Source organism: Symphalangus syndactylus, chromosome 16 (assembly GCF_028878055.3).
Source record: "Symphalangus syndactylus isolate Jambi chromosome 16, NHGRI_mSymSyn1-v2.1_pri, whole genome shotgun sequence".
NCBI lineage: Eukaryota > Metazoa > Chordata > Mammalia > Primates > Hylobatidae > Symphalangus > Symphalangus syndactylus.
In genome coordinates this window covers 61714545-61734677 of record NC_072438.2, presented here as the reverse complement: position 1 = coordinate 61734677, position 20133 = coordinate 61714545, and the positions used below count along the sequence as shown (strand labels likewise).

The 20133-nt window shown below is 49.1% G+C and overlaps 2 protein-coding genes across 2 annotated transcripts; both read left to right on the top strand.

Moving 5' to 3' along the window:
* The first annotated feature begins 4488 nt into the window (after positions 1-4488).
* On the top strand, positions 4489-7310 carry LOC129464852 (annexin-2 receptor-like). Its single transcript, XM_063619883.1, has one exon. The coding sequence runs from the start codon at positions 6630-6632 to the stop codon at positions 7209-7211; it is 582 nt and encodes a 193-aa protein (XP_063475953.1). The 5' UTR covers positions 4489-6629; the 3' UTR covers positions 7212-7310.
* Positions 7311-13935: 6625 nt separating this feature from the next.
* LOC129464851 (annexin-2 receptor-like) lies at positions 13936-14616 on the top strand. Its single transcript, XM_055246288.2, has one exon. The coding sequence runs from the start codon at positions 13936-13938 to the stop codon at positions 14515-14517; it is 582 nt and encodes a 193-aa protein (XP_055102263.1). The 3' UTR covers positions 14518-14616.
* Positions 14617-20133: the final 5517 nt, after the last annotated feature.

Below are 20133 nucleotides of genomic sequence, written 5' to 3'. Positions count from 1 at the left end.
TTGCTGGTCGTCAGTTTTTAAATTCTCTTTTCCCTGACGTTTCTTTCTTGTTTCGCGTCGCTTATTACTTTCAGTTTCCTTGCATTTTACACATTTATATTTATTTCATTAAATATTTCATTCGTATCTGTTTTAACTTTGAGAAATCTATTTTACGATTGTAGAATTCTTAAGAGTTTTTGGCAAATTTAAAATTTATTTGTTTTTTCCATTGTATTTTTAAATCTTATTCCTATTTTTCTAATTATTGCTTTTTAAATATATGGTTTGTTTACACTTAATTTTATATCGTGTCTTTTACGTTATTATAACGTCTTTTTAATTTTAATTGTTAATTTTATTTTTAACAGCGGTCCTTCTTTTTTTCGGTATATCAATTCACTGTGTTTTACACTCAGGAATTTTATTCACGGTCATAAGACTGGGAGGTTTATCAATCTTTGCTATTTCTCGTGGAAGGACCACGCAATTACTTATATTAATACAACTTCACAGATGACCGGTTCTTAATATTACTTATTCTGGCGGGCCAGCGTGGCTCACGGCAGTAATGTCAGCACTTTCAGCGGCGGAGGCATGCGGACTGCTTGAGCTCAGGAGTTTGAGAACAGCCTGGGCAACAGGGTGAGGCCTGTGTCTACAAAAAATACAAAAATTAGCCCGGTGAGGTGGTGCGCACCTGTAGTCCCAGCTGCTCCGGAGGCTGGGGTGGGCGGGTTGCTTGAGCTCAGGAGGTCGAGGCTGCAGTGAGCCGGATAGCACCAAGGCCCTCCAGCAGAGCGCGACCCTGTCTCGAAATAAATAAATAATTGAAAAGATGACTTATTCATGGGTCTCAGGGCTAGCAGTGTTTCCTGCGTCTTTTTCTTTGGAACAGTTTGGCGTGGCTTCTAAGAGAGCTACCAATTACTTAATGGTACCACAACTGGGTTTAGCAATTCCGGTAGGCGCAGCAGGTCCGGCTTGGCCCTGCCTGCTTTGACTGCCTTTTCGGGAGTTTTAAACCTCCTACACTCGGAATATAGCCCTGATTGTGGTTTCTCTGCGTAGCAAGTTCGGACTTAAGCGGAATTAAGTATCGGCTTGTTTCGCCTGCGATAAAGATGCTTAATTCTGCGTTCGAAATATTCTGAGCGAGTCCTGGGTTAGGGATTTCTTAGAGTAACAAGTGCATGCTTCGATTCTAAGTGCCCCCTGTGAATGTGATTTCTTAGCTCTTGCAAGTCCATATTTAGTCGCAACCAGTCCTAGTATAGCCGTGCCTACGACTCCTTAGTCCCAGTAACTTTCGGTTTCATGATGACTTATCCTGCTTTACTTATGCCTGAGTTTCAAATATAGAAGTCCGGGCATGAAGGTGAAGAAGATATTTTAGGAGTAGGAAGTAGCGGTTTAGCAGTGTCTGCAGTCGCTTAGTTAGAAGTCCTGGTGAGACCGAGCAGATATTGATATAGGCCTGACAGCGTTATCACCTCTGTGAAACCACATCGTTTAGAAGTGTTTGCATTCTCTTCTTTGTAGAGTCCATTTTTCCATGTTTTGCTTAGTTTTGGATTTTCATTTGATGAATCTTCCCAAAGGTATTGTTTTCAGTGTGTATGTGTGTGTGTGTGTGTGTGTGTGTCTGTGTGTGTCTGTGTGTGTTTCAGCTAACTTGTCCTTTAACAAAAATTGTTCCTAATTTTTGTTTTGCTGACCCTCAGCTTTATGCTGCCTGGTTTGCGCTGGCCTATAATCGCCGGAACTAAATATTCTACTCTGTTGGCCTAACTGGCCTTTCGTCGATGGCATTACTGCTAGTTTTGCCCCTCTAGGGGCTCCTCGGTGGTAGCACTGCCGGTTGCTTCTGTGAGACTTGCTAGAGCCCAGGACGCTGAAGTGCTGGGTGACCCCGTTTCGGTGCAACCACTCCGAAGGTTCTCGGTTTATCCGGCTGTGTTTTGGAACAAATGCCAATTCTTTCTGGGAGCAAGTGTCTCTCAGTCGCGTTCCTGGCTGTTTTCTTCAAAAGCAGCCGTTTCTCCTGGTAGCACCGCTTGTTGGCGACGGCGGATTCTTTTCCGTGGCAGTGCTGGTCGTTTCATGGAGTGGCCGGTTTCTCACTCGCACGGTGTCGGCTGGCAGTTATTCCGTGGAGGCGCAGCTCTCAGCCGCTTCCCTTGGTTCTCGGTGTCGGCTGTCCCTGTAGCGGCGTTTGCGGCGGTATTTCTGTCACAATCGAGTCTGTGTTTTTTCGATGACAACGCCATTCATTTCTCTAAACCAGGCTATGTCTGGAATTGGCAATTTCTCTTGGTCACAGAGTCCCTGGTTTCGCAGAGCCTGTTGTTTCCAGGTTACTGGACTGCTGTTTGCTCCGTGCGAGCAATGTTGCACCCAGTACCGTTAGGTGCTCCCTGTTGGAGTTTTGAGACAGCGTTTTGAGATAGGTGCCCCAGCACTCCAGACCTGGCACCTGAAGAAAGCATTATCGTTTCAAGCTCAGTAGGGGCAATAGAATGAGTGGTGTTAGAGAAAGCAAGCAGACGCTTGAAGAAAGGGCCACTCCGCAGTAGTTTTTGGCTTTTTTTTTTTTTTTTTCACTTTTTTTCAGACAGGGTCTGGCTGCGTCACCTTGGCTGGAGTGCAGTGGCACAAGCATAGCTCACTGCAGCCTCAACCATCCTGGGTCACGCACTCCTCCCTTCTCAGCCTCATAAGTAGTATTATATTATAATAAATTATCATATATTATATAATATATAAATTATAATATATTATATTATTGTATCATATCCGTTATATATTATATATAATATATTACATATTATATAATATATATTACATCTTATATAATATCATATATGTTAATATTATATAATGTATAGTATATCACATATTATATAATATGCAATATATTACATATTCGCTCCATATATTACATCTTATATGTCATATATTATAAAATATATATTTTATATATATATTTTATATATATATATATATAAATTAGACGGGGGTGGTAGCACTCACCTGTGCTCTCGGCTACTCTAGAGGCTGAGGCGGGAGGATCGCTGGATCCCAGGAAGTCGAGGCTGCGCTGAGCCAAGATGACACCACTGCACCAGCCTAGGCGACAGAGGAAAAAAGAAAAGAAAAAGACAGCAGACTTCCCTAAGCCCGTGGGGGACAGAGTGGGTAGAGCCGGTAGCACTTTGGTGGCACCGAGTGCGCAGTTGGTCGGTCGCTGCACCGTTCCTTTCCCAGCGCCGGCGGTTTCTCACTGGCAACGCCACGCCTTTGTCAGCGCTATGGGATGCTCTCTGGCGGCAACCTTCTTTCCGCCAAAAGTTGTCTTTTGCAACTGCACAGGCATTCGCTACGGGCAGGTGATCGCTGGGTCCCAGCGCCGCTGGTTTCACAACTTCGCGGGTGCCCCCCACCATCCCCAGCCCGCAGCATCATCGGTGAAGGGAGCCTGCGGTTTCTCCGCCGCGCCTTCGCCCGTTGCGTCCTGCGAAGCCAGTGGAATCGGTGGTCACAAGGTTGGTTTCACCAAGTCCGGCGTTTCTTGGCACCGGCACCACTCTGCGCTTTTGCTGGCCCAGGCCGGTCTCAGCACCGTTAGGTGCTCTCTAAAGGCGACTGTCTGTCGTGGGTAGCAAAGCTGCTATGGGACGACAGTTTTTTAGAAGTTTCTAGTCGAGCCCATCTGGCGGTTTCTGGATCGCGGAACCACTCACTGGTTGCGCGGAGCTGGATGTACTTCTGTGGCCGCGCATGTTTCTCTGTCGTATCCCCCACGGCTGTCGTCCAAATCGCGGTGTTTCCCTGGCCCCACCGCCACGTGGGCAACTTCTTCAGTGGCTGCGGGGTTCGCTCCACTGAGTTGCTGGTTTTGATCCGCGCTTTCTCCCAGAGAGCAGACCAGACACTTTTCTGTTGGTGTCAACTGGCAGTTGTGCTGTGCACAGTTTCCTCGTCTCGGTGCCGGGCTTTCTCCATCCGAGGCCCTCTCGTGCCGGCGTCGCGGTCGCAGCACCCGGCGTTTCCGTTGGCTCTTTCGCCAGCGGCGCGGAGCCGGCGGTTTTGCTGTCACAGCACTTGTTGCACGGAGTTTCTCGGCAGCCGAACTTCTCTTTGTTTCTCAGAGTCGACGGTTTCTTGGCGACAGCACCGTTGGTCGCGCCAAAACAAATGTTGTCCTTGACAACCCCGCCGGCTGCGTTCCCTTTCAGGCTCCTGGCACCGCCATTTCGCCGAGCCGTGGTCTCTTGTTCACAGCTCTGTGCCTCCATTTCTCGGTGGCGGGCAGCCCTCAGGCCGCGGATCTGGGAGATTCAAAGTCGCAGCTGCCCCAGTTGCGCCGAGTCTGGCGTTGTCGGATGGGTGCTGCAGGGCTGGGCGGGGGGAGCCCGACGCTCCTCGGAGCCGGTGACAGGGGAGCTGCAGGGGCACAGTCTCTTCCCAGCGCCGCCGCCGCCGCCGCCGCCGCCGCCGCCGCCGCCGCCGCCGCCGCCGCCGCCGCCGCACGGGTTCCGGCTCGGCCTCCAGAACGCAGTCCTGTGGCGGCGCCGCTGGCGTCTCTGCCGCAGGACCCCACGGTTTCGCGCGTCGTTGGCTTCTTGGTCCTAGCAAGTTTCGATTTCGCGGCGCCTGGGATTTCCAGCCCCTGTCCAAGTAGGGGAATAGCCAAAATGTGATTTCTCAGCCCAGGCAAGTCCTGACTTCAGACAAACACCGGTCTAGCCCTGGCTGCGATATCTAGGCCGTAGGAAGTCACCGTTTCCCCATGCGAAGGCGAAGTCACTCTGTGACTCATTTGTCAGCAGCTCCGGGTTTCCAGTAGCCTCGGATTTCTAATCATAACAACCATGGGGTCAGCCTAGCCTCAAGTTTCGTAGTCCTAGCAAGTTCCGGTTTCCTCCTGGTAAGACTTGCTTTAGCTGCGCAAGAAATGTTTAACTCCTGTGGAAACATGGGTACCAGCGAATGCGTTGTTTTTTGTTTTTTGTTTTTTGTTTTTTGTTTTTTAAGGTTTAGTGATGACCAGTTTAGCAGTGTCGGGAGCTCTTATACCAAGTTTGGTTTCTCAATATCGAGTCCCGTCTTAGCTATGCTTGTGTGTTTTAAAAGTCCCGTGGAAGTCAGGAAATGCCGGCGAACGCGATTTCTCAGTTTTACCAAGCTCCCTTTGACAATAGCAAGTCCGGCCCATCGAGACTTTTTCCTCCTGTAGACCAAATCGGGATATAGCAGCTACTGCGATTTTTTAGACGTAGCTAAACACGTTTAACCGTGGCCGTTTTTGTTTGTTTGTCGTAGGAAATTATGACAGGAGCAACCTGCAGGGGTTTAGATCTGACAGAAATATTTTAATGGTAGGCATTGCATCGCTTAGCCATATTTGACATTTCTTCTTTGTAGGGTTGGTTCTCTGTAATTTTTGCTTATCTTAAAATTATTTTTGTGTCTTGCTCTGAGCACAACGTTACCGATGTGTTTTTCAGTTTTACTTGCATTTCAGACTTTCATTATTTCACATTTTTATTTTTATTTCAACGTTATGTATTTTTGTTCTACTAATTTTGAGCGTCTCAGATTCGTGCTTTTTGACTTTCATTCTCTCAGGAGCCGGGGAGCCGAGCTCGGTCTTTGCCTCGCTGGTATCAGGTTCCGGGTGCTGTCTGGCGGCTCCGCTTCCTACGCGGAGCTGGCGGTTTTGTATCAGCACGTTTGCCAGTAGCGCCCACTGGGCGTTTTCTCAGTTGCTGCACCCGACGTGACATTTCCCGTTCGCGGGGCCCTTACGTTCTCCGTGCTGTCACTTTCTCGGTCCTACAACCGCTAGTATCTCCTAGGAACTTCCTGAACCCCGTTTTGCGGTGCAGAACGGTGATTGCACCGAGCCGCTGTTGCCACTAGTAATTCTGTGGTACCATTAGCCGGCGCTTTTTCTGTCACAACCCATTAAAACGGGTTAAAACATATTAAACCTATCAAACACATTGAACGGATTAAAACACGTTAAAATGCCACAACAGGTTTTTCTGGTACAGCACATTGAAACGGAGTTGGTTCATTCCTCCAAACACGTTGCTTAGGTGTGGAAGCACCGCTCTTTTCTAAGAGCGCGCGGTTTCTCTTTAGCAGCACCCGGTATGCCGCCGAAACGGGTATTCGTTTGGCAATACCAGCGCTATCCGCTAGGTGCCGGCGCTTGCTAAGTCCAACGCGCCGGTTTCTCGTTCGCAAGGTGGTTAGCGCGGAGCCCTAGCGGGACAGTTTTCCGGTGGCAGCAACGCTCATTTCCCGGAAACGGGTGGTTCTTGGCCCTTGCAGCGCTCTTTAATACCTGCGTTCTGTAGCGCTAGTTGTCTGCAAGGTTTGCTTAGTGTCATTTCATTTCGGTTTCTTTTCTCGCTATGTTTTTCTGTCGGGATTACGGTTCGTTTTGGCTCTATGTACTCTCTAAAATGTTATCGTTTTTCATTTGTCTACTAATTTTCGTGCATTTGTTACTACTGAGTTTCTTAACATCTGACTGGCCTCCGCCCACGGGCTCTGGAGAGCATAAATACTCAGGCTGATGTTAGTGCGGCAGACTCTCCCTCCTTGATCAGCGCAAACGTTGGTCTGAGGCTTAAGCGATGGAGCAACATTTTCTTGGCTGTGTGAAGCGGGCTTGGGATGCCGCAGAGGTGGCGCCGGAGCCCCAGCCTCCACCTACTGTGAGTTCAGAAGATCGTGGGCCGTGGCCTCTTCCTTTGTATCCAGTACTGGGAGAGTACTCATCGGACAGCTGTGATTTGGGACTGCTTTCCAGTCCTTGCTGGCGGCTGCCCGGAGTCTACTGGCAAAACGGACTCTTGCCTGGAGTCCAGAGCACCTTGGAACCAAGTACAGCGAAGCCCACTGAGTTCAGTTGGCCGGGGACGCAGAAGCAGCAAGAGGCACCCGTAGAAGAGGTGGGGCAGGCAGAGGAACCCGACAGACTCAAGCTCCAGCAGCTTCCCTGGTGCAGGCCTCCCCATCCCGGGGACAGACAGCAGGACACCGAGGTCTGTGACAGCGAGTGCCTTTTGGAACGCCGCCATCCTCCTGCCCTCCGTCTGCGGCGCCACCTCCCGGGTTTCTCAGACTGCCTGGAGTGGATTCTTCGCGTTGGTTTTGCCGCGTTCTCTCTACTCCGGGCGTGCTGCCCACGGATCTGTGGAGCTAAGCAGCCTTAGATAGCAGCAGAAGGCTTTTTGGATTCTCCTCCTTGAAAAGATTCTCAGCTACCAAACGTCTCCACCTAGAAAATAAAAATACGTTAAGATGTGCTTTCATTGCTGGTCGTCAGTTTTTAAATTCTCTTTTCCCTGACGTTTCTTTCTTGTTTCGCGTCGCTTATTACTTTCAGTTTCCTTGCATTTTACACATTTATATTTATTTCATTAAATATTTCATTCGTATCTGTTTTAACTTTGAGAAATCTATTTTACGATTGTAGAATTCTTAAGAGTTTTTGGCAAATTTAAAATTTATTTGTTTTTTCCATTGTATTTTTAAATCTTATTCCTATTTTTCTAATTATTGCTTTTTAAATATATGGTTTGTTTACACTTAATTTTATATCGTGTCTTTTACGTTATTATAACGTCTTTTTAATTTTAATTGTTAATTTTATTTTTAACAGCGGTCCTTCTTTTTTTCGGTATATCAATTCACTGTGTTTTACACTCAGGAATTTTATTCACGGTCATAAGACTGGGAGGTTTATCAATCTTTGCTATTTCTCGTGGAAGGACCACGCAATTACTTATATTAATACAACTTCACAGATGACCGGTTCTTAATATTACTTATTCTGGCGGGCCAGCGTGGCTCACGGCAGTAATGTCAGCACTTTCAGCGGCGGAGGCATGCGGACTGCTTGAGCTCAGGAGTTTGAGAACAGCCTGGGCAACAGGGTGAGGCCTGTGTCTACAAAAAATACAAAAATTAGCCCGGTGAGGTGGTGCGCACCTGTAGTCCCAGCTGCTCCGGAGGCTGGGGTGGGCGGGTTGCTTGAGCTCAGGAGGTCGAGGCTGCAGTGAGCCGGATAGCACCAAGGCCCTCCAGCAGAGCGCGACCCTGTCTCGAAATAAATAAATAATTGAAAAGATGACTTATTCATGGGTCTCAGGGCTAGCAGTGTTTCCTGCGTCTTTTTCTTTGGAACAGTTTGGCGTGGCTTCTAAGAGAGCTACCAATTACTTAATGGTACCACAACTGGGTTTAGCAATTCCGGTAGGCGCAGCAGGTCCGGCTTGGCCCTGCCTGCTTTGACTGCCTTTTCGGGAGTTTTAAACCTCCTACACTCGGAATATAGCCCTGATTGTGGTTTCTCTGCGTAGCAAGTTCGGACTTAAGCGGAATTAAGTATCGGCTTATTTCGCCTGCGATAAAGATGCTTAATTCTGCGTTCGAAATATTCTGAGCGAGTCCTGGGTTAGGGATTTCTTAGAGTAACAAGTGCATGCTTCGATTCTAAGTGCCCCCTGTGAATGTGATTTCTTAGCTCTTGCAAGTCCATATTTAGTCGCAACCAGTCCTAGTATAGCCGTGCCTACGACTCCTTAGTCCCAGTAACTTTCGGTTTCATGATGACTTATCCTGCTTTACTTATGCCTGAGTTTCAAATATAGAAGTCCGGGCATGAAGGTGAAGAAGATATTTTAGGAGTAGGAAGTAGCGGTTTAGCAGTGTCTGCAGTCGCTTAGTTAGAAGTCCTGGTGAGACCGAGCAGATATTGATATAGGCCTGACAGCGTTATCACCTCTGTGAAACCACATCGTTTAGAAGTGTTTGCATTCTCTTCTTTGTAGAGTCCATTTTTCCACGTTTTGCTTAGTTTTGGATTTTCATTTGATGAATCTTCCCAAAGGTATTGTTTTCAGTGTGTATGTGTGTGTGTGTGTGTGTGTGTGTCTGTGTGTGTCTGTGTGTGTTTCAGCTAACTTGTCCTTTAACAAAAATTGTTCCTAATTTTTGTTTTGCTGACCCTCAGCTTTATGCTGCCTGGTTTGCGCTGGCCTATAATCGCCGGAACTAAATATTCTACTCTGTTGGCCTAACTGGCCTTTCGTCGATGGCATTACTGCTAGTTTTGCCCCTCTAGGGGCTCCTCGGTGGTAGCACTGCCGGTTGCTTCTGTGAGACTTGCTAGAGCCCAGGACGCTGAAGTGCTGGGTGACCCCGTTTCGGTGCAACCACTCCGAAGGTTCTCGGTTTATCCGGCTGTGTTTTGGAACAAATGCCAATTCTTTCTGGGAGCAAGTGTCTCTCAGTCGCGTTCCTGGCTGTTTTCTTCAAAAGCAGCCGTTTCTCCTGGTAGCACCGCTTGTTGGCGACGGCGGATTCTTTTCCGTGGCAGTGCTGGTCGTTTCATGGAGTGGCCGGTTTCTCACTCGCACGGTGTCGGCTGGCAGTTATTCCGTGGAGGCGCAGCTCTCAGCCGCTTCCCTTGGTTCTCGGTGTCGGCTGTCCCTGTAGCGGCGTTTGCGGCGGTATTTCTGTCACAATCGAGTCTGTGTTTTTTCGATGACAACGCCATTCATTTCTCTAAACCAGGCTATGTCTGGAATTGGCAATTTCTCTTGGTCACAGAGTCCCTGGTTTCGCAGAGCCTGTTGTTTCCAGGTTACTGGACTGCTGTTTGCTCCGTGCGAGCAATGTTGCACCCAGTACCGTTAGGTGCTCCCTGTTGGAGTTTTGAGACAGCGTTTTGAGATAGGTGCCCCAGCACTCCAGACCTGGCACCTGAAGAAAGCATTATCGTTTCAAGCTCAGTAGGGGCAATAGAATGAGTGGTGTTAGAGAAAGCAAGCAGACGCTTGAAGAAAGGGCCACTCCGCAGTAGTTTTTGGCTTTTTTTTTTTTTTTTTCACTTTTTTTCAGACAGGGTCTGGCTGCGTCACCTTGGCTGGAGTGCAGTGGCACAAGCATAGCTCACTGCAGCCTCAACCATCCTGGGTCACGCACTCCTCCCTTCTCAGCCTCATAAGTAGTATTATATTATAATAAATTATCATATATTATATAATATATAAATTATAATATATTATATTATTGTATCATATCCGTTATATATTATATATAATATATTACATATTATATAATATATATTACATCTTATATAATATCATATATGTTAATATTATATAATGTATAGTATATCACATATTATATAATATGCAATATATTACATATTCGCTCCATATATTACATCTTATATGTCATATATTATAAAATATATATTTTATATATATATTATATATATATATATATAAATTAGACGGGGGTGGTAGCACTCACCTGTGCTCTCGGCTACTCTAGAGGCTGAGGCGGGAGGATCGCTGGATCCCAGGAAGTCGAGGCTGCGCTGAGCCAAGATGACACCACTGCACCAGCCTAGGCGACAGAGGAAAAAAGAAAAGAAAAAGACAGCAGACTTCCCTAAGCCCGTGGGGGACAGAGTGGGTAGAGCCGGTAGCACTTTGGTGGCACCGAGTGCGCAGTTGGTCGGTCGCTGCACCGTTCCTTTCCCAGCGCCGGCGGTTTCTCACTGGCAACGCCACGCCTTTGTCAGCGCTATGGGATGCTCTCTGGCGGCAACCTTCTTTCCGCCAAAAGTTGTCTTTTGCAACTGCACAGGCATTCGCTACGGGCAGGTGATCGCTGGGTCCCAGCGCCGCTGGTTTCACAACTTCGCGGGTGCCCCCCACCATCCCCAGCCCGCAGCATCATCGGTGAAGGGAGCCTGCGGTTTCTCCGCCGCGCCTTCGCCCGTTGCGTCCTGCGAAGCCAGTGGAATCGGTGGTCACAAGGTTGGTTTCACCAAGTCCGGCGTTTCTTGGCACCGGCACCACTCTGCGCTTTTGCTGGCCCAGGCCGGTCTCAGCACCGTTAGGTGCTCTCTAAAGGCGACTGTCTGTCGTGGGTAGCAAAGCTGCTATGGGACGACAGTTTTTTAGAAGTTTCTAGTCGAGCCCATCTGGCGGTTTCTGGATCGCGGAACCACTCACTGGTTGCGCGGAGCTGGATGTACTTCTGTGGCCGCGCATGTTTCTCTGTCGTATCCCCCACGGCTGTCGTCCAAATCGCGGTGTTTCCCTGGCCCCACCGCCACGTGGGCAACTTCTTCAGTGGCTGCGGGGTTCGCTCCACTGAGTTGCTGGTTTTGATCCGCGCTTTCTCCCAGAGAGCAGACCAGACACTTTTCTGTTGGTGTCAACTGGCAGTTGTGCTGTGCACAGTTTCCTCGTCTCGGTGCCGGGCTTTCTCCATCCGAGGCCCTCTCGTGCCGGCGTCGCGGTCGCAGCACCCGGCGTTTCCGTTGGCTCTTTCGCCAGCGGCGCGGAGCCGGCGGTTTTGCTGTCACAGCACTTGTTGCACGGAGTTTCTCGGCAGCCGAACTTCTCTTTGTTTCTCAGAGTCGACGGTTTCTTGGCGACAGCACCGTTGGTCGCGCCAAAACAAATGTTGTCCTTGACAACCCCGCCGGCTGCATTCCCTTTCAGGCTCCTGGCACCGCCATTTCGCCGAGCCGTGGTCTCTTGTTCACAGCTCTGTGCCTCCATTTCTCGGTGGCGGGCAGCCCTCAGGCCGCGGATCTGGGAGATTCAAAGTCGCAGCTGCCCCAGTTGCGCCGAGTCTGGCGTTGTCGGATGGGTGCTGCAGGGCTGGGCGGGGGGAGCCCGACGCTCCTCGGAGCCGGTGACAGGGGAGCTGCAGGGGCACAGTCTCTTCCCAGCGCCGCCGCCGCCGCCGCCGCCGCCGCCGCCGCCGCCGCCGCCGCCGCCGCACGGGTTCCGGCTCGGCCTCCAGAACGCAGTCCTGTGGCGGCGCCGCTGGCGTCTCTGCCGCAGGACCCCACGGTTTCGCGCGTCGTTGGCTTCTTGGTCCTAGCAAGTTTCGATTTCGCGGCGCCTGGGATTTCCAGCCCCTGTCCAAGTAGGGGAATAGCCAAAATGTGATTTCTCAGCCCAGGCAAGTCCTGACTTCAGACAAACACCGGTCTAGCCCTGGCTGCGATATCTAGGCCGTAGGAAGTCACCGTTTCCCCATGCGAAGGCGAAGTCACTCTGTGACTCATTTGTCAGCAGCTCCGGGTTTCCAGTAGCCTCGGATTTCTAATCATAACAACCATGGGGTCAGCCTAGCCTCAAGTTTCGTAGTCCTAGCAAGTTCCGGTTTCCTCCTGGTAAGACTTGCTTTAGCTGCGCAAGAAATGTTTAACTCCTGTGGAAACATGGGTACCAGCGAATGCGTTGTTTTTTGTTTTTTGTTTTTTGTTTTTTGTTTTTTGTTTTTTAAGGTTTAGTGATGACCAGTTTAGCAGTGTCGGGAGCTCTTATACCAAGTTTGGTTTCTCAATATCGAGTCCCGTCTTAGCTATGCTTGTGTGTTTTAAAAGTCCCGTGGAAGTCAGGAAATGCCGGCGAACGCGATTTCTCAGTTTTACCAAGCTCCCTTTGACAATAGCAAGTCCGGCCCATCGAGACTTTTTCCTCCTGTAGACCAAATCGGGATATAGCAGCTACTGCGATTTTTTAGACGTAGCTAAACACGTTTAACCGTGGCCGTTTTTGTTTGTTTGTCGTAGGAAATTATGACAGGAGCAACCTGCAGGGGTTTAGATCTGACAGAAATATTTTAATGGTAGGCATTGCATCGCTTAGCCATATTTGACATTTCTTCTTTGTAGGGTTGGTTCTCTGTAATTTTTGCTTATCTTAAAATTATTTTTGTGTCTTGCTCTGAGCACAACGTTACCGATGTGTTTTTCAGTTTTACTTGCATTTCAGACTTTCATTATTTCACATTTTTATTTTTATTTCAACGTTATGTATTTTTGTTCTACTAATTTTGAGCGTCTCAGATTCGTGCTTTTTGACTTTCATTCTCTCAGGAGCCGGGGAGCCGAGCTCGGTCTTTGCCTCGCTGGTATCAGGTTCCGGGTGCTGTCTGGCGGCTCCGCTTCCTACGCGGAGCTGGCGGTTTTGTATCAGCACGTTTGCCAGTAGCGCCCACTGGGCGTTTTCTCAGTTGCTGCACCCGACGTGACATTTCCCGTTCGCGGGGCCCTTACGTTCTCCGTGCTGTCACTTTCTCGGTCCTACAACCGCTAGTATCTCCTAGGAACTTCCTGAACCCCGTTTTGCGGTGCAGAACGGTGATTGCACCGAGCCGCTGTTGCCACTAGTAATTCTGTGGTACCATTAGCCGGCGCTTTTTCTGTCACAACCCATTATAACGGGTTAAAACATATTAAACCTATCAAACACATTGAACGGATTAAAACACGTTAAAATGCCACAACAGGTTTTTCTGGTACAGCACATTGAAACGGAGTTGGTTCATTCCTCCAAACACGTTGCTTAGGTGTGGAAGCACCGCTCTTTTCTAAGAGCGCGCGGTTTCTCTTTAGCAGCACCCGGTATGCCGCCGAAACGGGTATTCGTTTGGCAATACCAGCGCTATCCGCTAGGTGCCGGCGCTTGCTAAGTCCAACGCGCCGGTTTCTCGTTCGCAAGGTGGTTAGCGCGGAGCCCTAGCGGGACAGTTTTCCGGTGGCAGCAACGCTCATTTCCCGGAAACGGGTGGTTCTTGGCCCTTGCAGCGCTCTTTAATACCTGCGTTCTGTAGCGCTAGTTGTCTGCAAGGTTTGCTTAGTGTCATTTCATTTCGGTTTCTTTTCTCGCTATGTTTTTCTGTCGGGATTACGGTTCGTTTTGGCTCTATGTACTCTCTAAAATGTTATCGTTTTTCATTTGTCTACTAATTTTCGTGCATTTGTTACTACTGAGTTTCTTAACATCTGACTGGCCTCCGCCCACGGGCTCTGGAGAGCATAAATACTCAGGCTGATGTTAGTGCGGCAGACTCTCCCTCCTTGATCAGCGCAAACGTTGGTCTGAGGCTTAAGCGATGGAGCAACATTTTCTTGGCTGTGTGAAGCGGGCTTGGGATGCCGCAGAGGTGGCGCCGGAGCCCCAGCCTCCACCTACTGTGAGTTCAGAAGATCGTGGGCCGTGGCCTCTTCCTTTGTATCCAGTACTGGGAGAGTACTCATCGGACAGCTGTGATTTGGGACTGCTTTCCAGTCCTTGCTGGCGGCTGCCCGGAGTCTACTGGCAAAACGGACTCTTGCCTGGAGTCCAGAGCACCTTGGAACCAAGTACAGCGAAGCCCACTGAGTTCAGTTGGCCGGGGACGCAGAAGCAGCAAGAGGCACCCGTAGAAGAGGTGGGGCAGGCAGAGGAACCCGACAGACTCAAGCTCCAGCAGCTTCCCTGGTGCAGGCCTCCCCATCCCGGGGACAGACAGCAGGACACCGAGGTCTGTGACAGCGAGTGCCTTTTGGAACGCCGCCATCCTCCTGCCCTCCGTCTGCGGCGCCACCTCCCGGGTTTCTCAGACTGCCTGGAGTGGATTCTTCGCGTTGGTTTTGCCGCGTTCTCTCTACTCCGGGCGTGCTGCCCACGGATCTGTGGAGCTAAGCAGCCTTAGATAGCAGCAGAAGGCTTTTTGGATTCTCCTCCTTGAAAAGATTCTCAGCTACCAAACGTCTCCACCTAGAAAATAAAAATACGTTAAGATGTGCTTTCATTGCTGGTCGTCAGTTTTTAAATTCTCTTTTCCCTGACGTTTCTTTCTTGTTTCGCGTCGCTTATTACTTTCAGTTTCCTTGCATTTTACACATTTATATTTATTTCATTAAATATTTCATTCGTATCTGTTTTAACTTTGAGAAATCTATTTTACGATTGTAGAATTCTTAAGAGTTTTTGGCAAATTTAAAATTTATTTGTTTTTTCCATTGTATTTTTAAATCTTATTCCTATTTTTCTAATTATTGCTTTTTAAATATATGGTTTGTTTACACTTAATTTTATATCGTGTCTTTTACGTTATTATAACGTCTTTTTAATTTTAATTGTTAATTTTATTTTTAACAGCGGTCCTTCTTTTTTTCGGTATATCAATTCACTGTGTTTTACACTCAGGAATTTTATTCACGGTCATAAGACTGGGAGGTTTATCAATCTTTGCTATTTCTCGTGGAAGGACCACGCAATTACTTATATTAATACAACTTCACAGATGACCGGTTCTTAATATTACTTATTCTGGCGGGCCAGCGTGGCTCACGGCAGTAATGTCAGCACTTTCAGCGGCGGAGGCATGCGGACTGCTTGAGCTCAGGAGTTTGAGAACAGCCTGGGCAACAGGGTGAGGCCTGTGTCTACAAAAAATACAAAAATTAGCCCGGTGAGGTGGTGCGCACCTGTAGTCCCAGCTGCTCCGGAGGCTGGGGTGGGCGGGTTGCTTGAGCTCAGGAGGTCGAGGCTGCAGTGAGCCGGATAGCACCAAGGCCCTCCAGCAGAGCGCGACCCTGTCTCGAAATAAATAAATAATTGAAAAGATGACTTATTCATGGGTCTCAGGGCTAGCAGTGTTTCCTGCGTCTTTTTCTTTGGAACAGTTTGGCGTGGCTTCTAAGAGAGCTACCAATTACTTAATGGTACCACAACTGGGTTTAGCAATTCCGGTAGGCGCAGCAGGTCCGGCTTGGCCCTGCCTGCTTTGACTGCCTTTTCGGGAGTTTTAAACCTCCTACACTCGGAATATAGCCCTGATTGTGGTTTCTCTGCGTAGCAAGTTCGGACTTAAGCGGAATTAAGTATCGGCTTGTTTCGCCTGCGATAAAGATGCTTAATTCTGCGTTCGAAATATTCTGAGCGAGTCCTGGGTTAGGGATTTCTTAGAGTAACAAGTGCATGCTTCGATTCTAAGTGCCCCCTGTGAATGTGATTTCTTAGCTCTTGCAAGTCCATATTTAGTCGCAACCAGTCCTAGTATAGCCGTGCCTACGACTCCTTAGTCCCAGTAACTTTCGGTTTCATGATGACTTATCCTGCTTTACTTATGCCTGAGTTTCAAATATAGAAGTCCGGGCATGAAGGTGAAGAAGATATTTTAGGAGTAGGAAGTAGCGGTTTAGCAGTGTCTGCAGTCGCTTAGTTAGAAGTCCTGGTGAGACCGAGCAGATATTGATATAGGCCTGACAGCGTTATCACCTCTGTGAAACCACATCGTTTAGAAGTGTTTGCATTCTCTTCTTTGTAGAGTCCATTTTTCCATGTTTTGCTTAGTTTTGGATTTTCATTTGATGAATCTTCCCAAAGGTATTGTTTTCAGTGTGTATGTGTGTGTGTGTGTGTGTGTGTGTCTGTGTGTGTCTGTGTGTGTTTCAGCTAACTTGTCCTTTAACAAAAATTGTTCCTAATTTTTGTTTTGCTGACCCTCAGCTTTATGCTGCCTGGTTTGCGCTGGCCTATAATCGCCGGAACTAAATATTCTACTCTGTTGGCCTAACTGGCCTTTCGTCGATGGCATTACTGCTAGTTTTGCCCCTCTAGGGGCTCCTCGGTGGTAGCACTGCCGGTTGCTTCTGTGAGACTTGCTAGAGCCCAGGACGCTGAAGTGCTGGGTGACCCCGTTTCGGTGCAACCACTCCGAAGGTTCTCGGTTTATCCGGCTGTGTTTTGGAACAAATGCCAATTCTTTCTGGGAGCAAGTGTCTCTCAGTCGCGTTCCTGGCTGTTTTCTTCAAAAGCAGCCGTTTCTCCTGGTAGCACCGCTTGTTGGCGACGGCGGATTCTTTTCCGTGGCAGTGCTGGTCGTTTCATGGAGTGGCCGGTTTCTCACTCGCACGGTGTCGGCTGGCAGTTATTCCGTGGAGGCGCAGCTCTCAGCCGCTTCCCTTGGTTCTCGGTGTCGGCTGTCCCTGTAGCGGCGTTTGCGGCGGTATTTCTGTCACAATCGAGTCTGTGTTTTTTCGATGACAACGCCATTCATTTCTCTAAACCAGGCTATGTCTGGAATTGGCAATTTCTCTTGGTCACAGAGTCCCTGGTTTCGCAGAGCCTGTTGTTTCCAGGTTACTGGACTGCTGTTTGCTCCGTGCGAGCAATGTTGCACCCAGTACCGTTAGGTGCTCCCTGTTGGAGTTTTGAGACAGCGTTTTGAGATAGGTGCCCCAGCACTCCAGACCTGGCACCTGAAGAAAGCATTATCGTTTCAAGCTCAGTAGGGGCAATAGAATGAGTGGTGTTAGAGAAAGCAAGCAGACGCTTGAAGAAAGGGCCACTCCGCAGTAGTTTTTGGCTTTTTTTTTTTTTTTTTCACTTTTTTTCAGACAGGGTCTGGCTGCGTCACCTTGGCTGGAGTGCAGTGGCACAAGCATAGCTCACTGCAGCCTCAACCATCCTGGGTCACGCACTCCTCCCTTCTCAGCCTCATAAGTAGTATTATATTATAATAAATTATCATATATTATATAATATATAAATTATAATATATTATATTATTGTATCATATCCGTTATATATTATATATAATATATTACATATTATATAATATATATTACATCTTATATAATATCATATATGTTAATATTATATAATGTATAGTATATCACATATTATATAATATGCAATATATTACATATTCGCTCCATATATTACATCTTATATGTCATATATTATAAAATATATATTTTATATATATATTATATATATATATATATAAATTAGACGGGGGTGGTAGCACTCACCTGTGCTCTCGGCTACTCTAGAGGCTGAGGCGGGAGGATCGCTGGATCCCAGGAAGTCGAGGCTGCGCTGAGCCAAGATGACACCACTGCACCAGCCTAGGCGACAGAGGAAAAAAGAAAAGAAAAAGACAGCAGACTTCCCTAAGCCCGTGGGGGACAGAGTGGGTAGAGCCGGTAGCACTTTGGTGGCACCGAGTGCGCAGTTGGTCGGTCGCTGCACCGTTCCTTTCCCAGCGCCGGCGGTTTCTCACTGGCAACGCCACGCCTTTGTCAGCGCTATGGGATGCTCTCTGGCGGCAACCTTCTTTCCGCCAAAAGTTGTCTTTTGCAACTGCACAGGCATTCGCTACGGGCAGGTGATCGCTGGGTCCCAGCGCCGCTGGTTTCACAACTTCGCGGGTGCCCCCCACCATCCCCAGCCCGCAGCATCATCGGTGAAGGGAGCCTGCGGTTTCTCCGCCGCGCCTTCGCCCGTTGCGTCCTGCGAAGCCAGTGGAATCGGTGGTCACAAGGTTGGTTTCACCAAGTCCGGCGTTTCTTGGCACCGGCACCACTCTGCGCTTTTGCTGGCCCAGGCCGGTCTCAGCACCGTTAGGTGCTCTCTAAAGGCGACTGTCTGTCGTGGGTAGCAAAGCTGCTATGGGACGACAGTTTTTTAGAAGTTTCTAGTCGAGCCCATCTGGCGGTTTCTGGATCGCGGAACCACTCACTGGTTGCGCGGAGCTGGATGTACTTCTGTGGCCGCGCATGTTTCTCTGTCGTATCCCCCACGGCTGTCGTCCAAATCGCGGTGTTTCCCTGGCCCCACCGCCACGTGGGCAACTTCTTCAGTGGCTGCGGGGTTCGCTCCACTGAGTTGCTGGTTTTGATCCGCGCTTTCTCCCAGAGAGCAGACCAGACACTTTTCTGTTGGTGTCAACTGGCAGTTGTGCTGTGCACAGTTTCCTCGTCTCGGTGCCGGGCTTTCTCCATCCGAGGCCCTCTCGTGCCGGCGTCGCGGTCGCAGCACCCGGCGTTTCCGTTGGCTCTTTCGCCAGCGGCGCGGAGCCGGCGGTTTTGCTGTCACAGCACTTGTTGCACGGAGTTTCTCGGCAGCCGAACTTCTCTTTGTTTCTCAGAGTCGACGGTTTCTTGGCGACAGCACCGTTGGTCGCGCCAAAACAAATGTTGTCCTTGACAACCCCGCCGGCTGCATTCCCTTTCAGGCTCCTGGCACCGCCATTTCGCCGAGCCGTGGTCTCTTGTTCACAGCTCTGTGCCTCCATTTCTCGGTGGCGGGCAGCCCTCAGGCCGCGGATCTGGGAGATTCAAAGTCGCAGCTGCCCCAGTTGCGCCGAGTCTGGCGTTGTCGGATGGGTGCTGCAGGGCTGGGCGGGGGGAGCCCGACGCTCCTCGGAGCCGGTGACAGGGGAGCTGCAGGGGCACAGTCTCTTCCCAGCGCCGCCGCCGCCGCCGCCGCCGCCGCCGCCGCCGCCGCCGCCGCACGGGTTCCGGCTCGGCCTCCAGAACGCAGTCCTGTGGCGGCGCCGCTGGCGTCTCTGCCGCAGGACCCCACGGTTTCGCGCGTCGTTGGCTTCTTGGTCCTAGCAAGTTTCGATTTCGCGGCGCCTGGGATTTCCAGCCCCTGTCCAAGTAGGGGAATAGCCAAAATGTGATTTCTCAGCCCAGGCAAGTCCTGACTTCAGACAAACACCGGTCTAGCCCTGGCTGCGATATCTAGGCCGTAGGAAGTCACCGTTTCCCCATGCGAAGGCGAAGTCACTCTGTGACTCATTTGTCAGCAGCTCCGGGTTTCCAGTAGCCTCGGATTTCTAATCATAACAACCATGGGGTCAGCCTAGCCTCAAGTTTCGTAGTCCTAGCAAGTTCCGGTTTCCTCCTGGTAAGACTTGCTTTAGCTGCGCAAGAAATGTTTAACTCCTGTGGAAACATGGGTACCAGCGAATGCGTTGTTTTTTGTTTTTTGTTTTTTGTTTTTTGTTTTTTAAGGTTTAGTGATGACCAGTTTAGCAGTGTCGGGAGCTCTTATACCAAGTTTGGTTTCTCAATATCGAGTCCCGTCTTAGCTATGCTTGTGTGTTTTAAAAGTCCCGTGGAAGTCAGGAAATGCCGGCGAACGCGATTTCTCAGTTTTACCAAGCTCCCTTTGACAATAGCAAGTCCGGCCCATCGAGACTTTTTCCTCCTGTAGACCAAATCGGGATATAGCAGCTACTGCGATTTTTTAGACGTAGCTAAACACGTTTAACCGTGGCCGTTTTTGTTTGTTTGTCGTAGGAAATTATGACAGGAGCAACCTGCAGGGGTTTAGATCTGACAGAAATATTTTAATGGTAGGCATTGCATCGCTTAGCCATATTTGACATTTCTTCTTTGTAGGGTTGGTTCTCTGTAATTTTTGCTTATCTTAAAATTATTTTTGTGTCTTGCTCTGAGCACAACGTTACCGATGTGTTTTTCAGTTTTACTTGCATTTCAGACTTTCATTATTTCACATTTTTATTTTT

Excerpts from the sequence above, each read along its gene's own strand:
- LOC129464851 (XM_055246288.2), top strand. The coding sequence starts at position 13,936 with ATGGAGCAACATTTTCTTGGCTGTGTGAAGCGGGCTTGGGATGCCGCA.
- LOC129464852 (XM_063619883.1), top strand. The coding sequence starts at position 6,630 with ATGGAGCAACATTTTCTTGGCTGTGTGAAGCGGGCTTGGGATGCCGCA.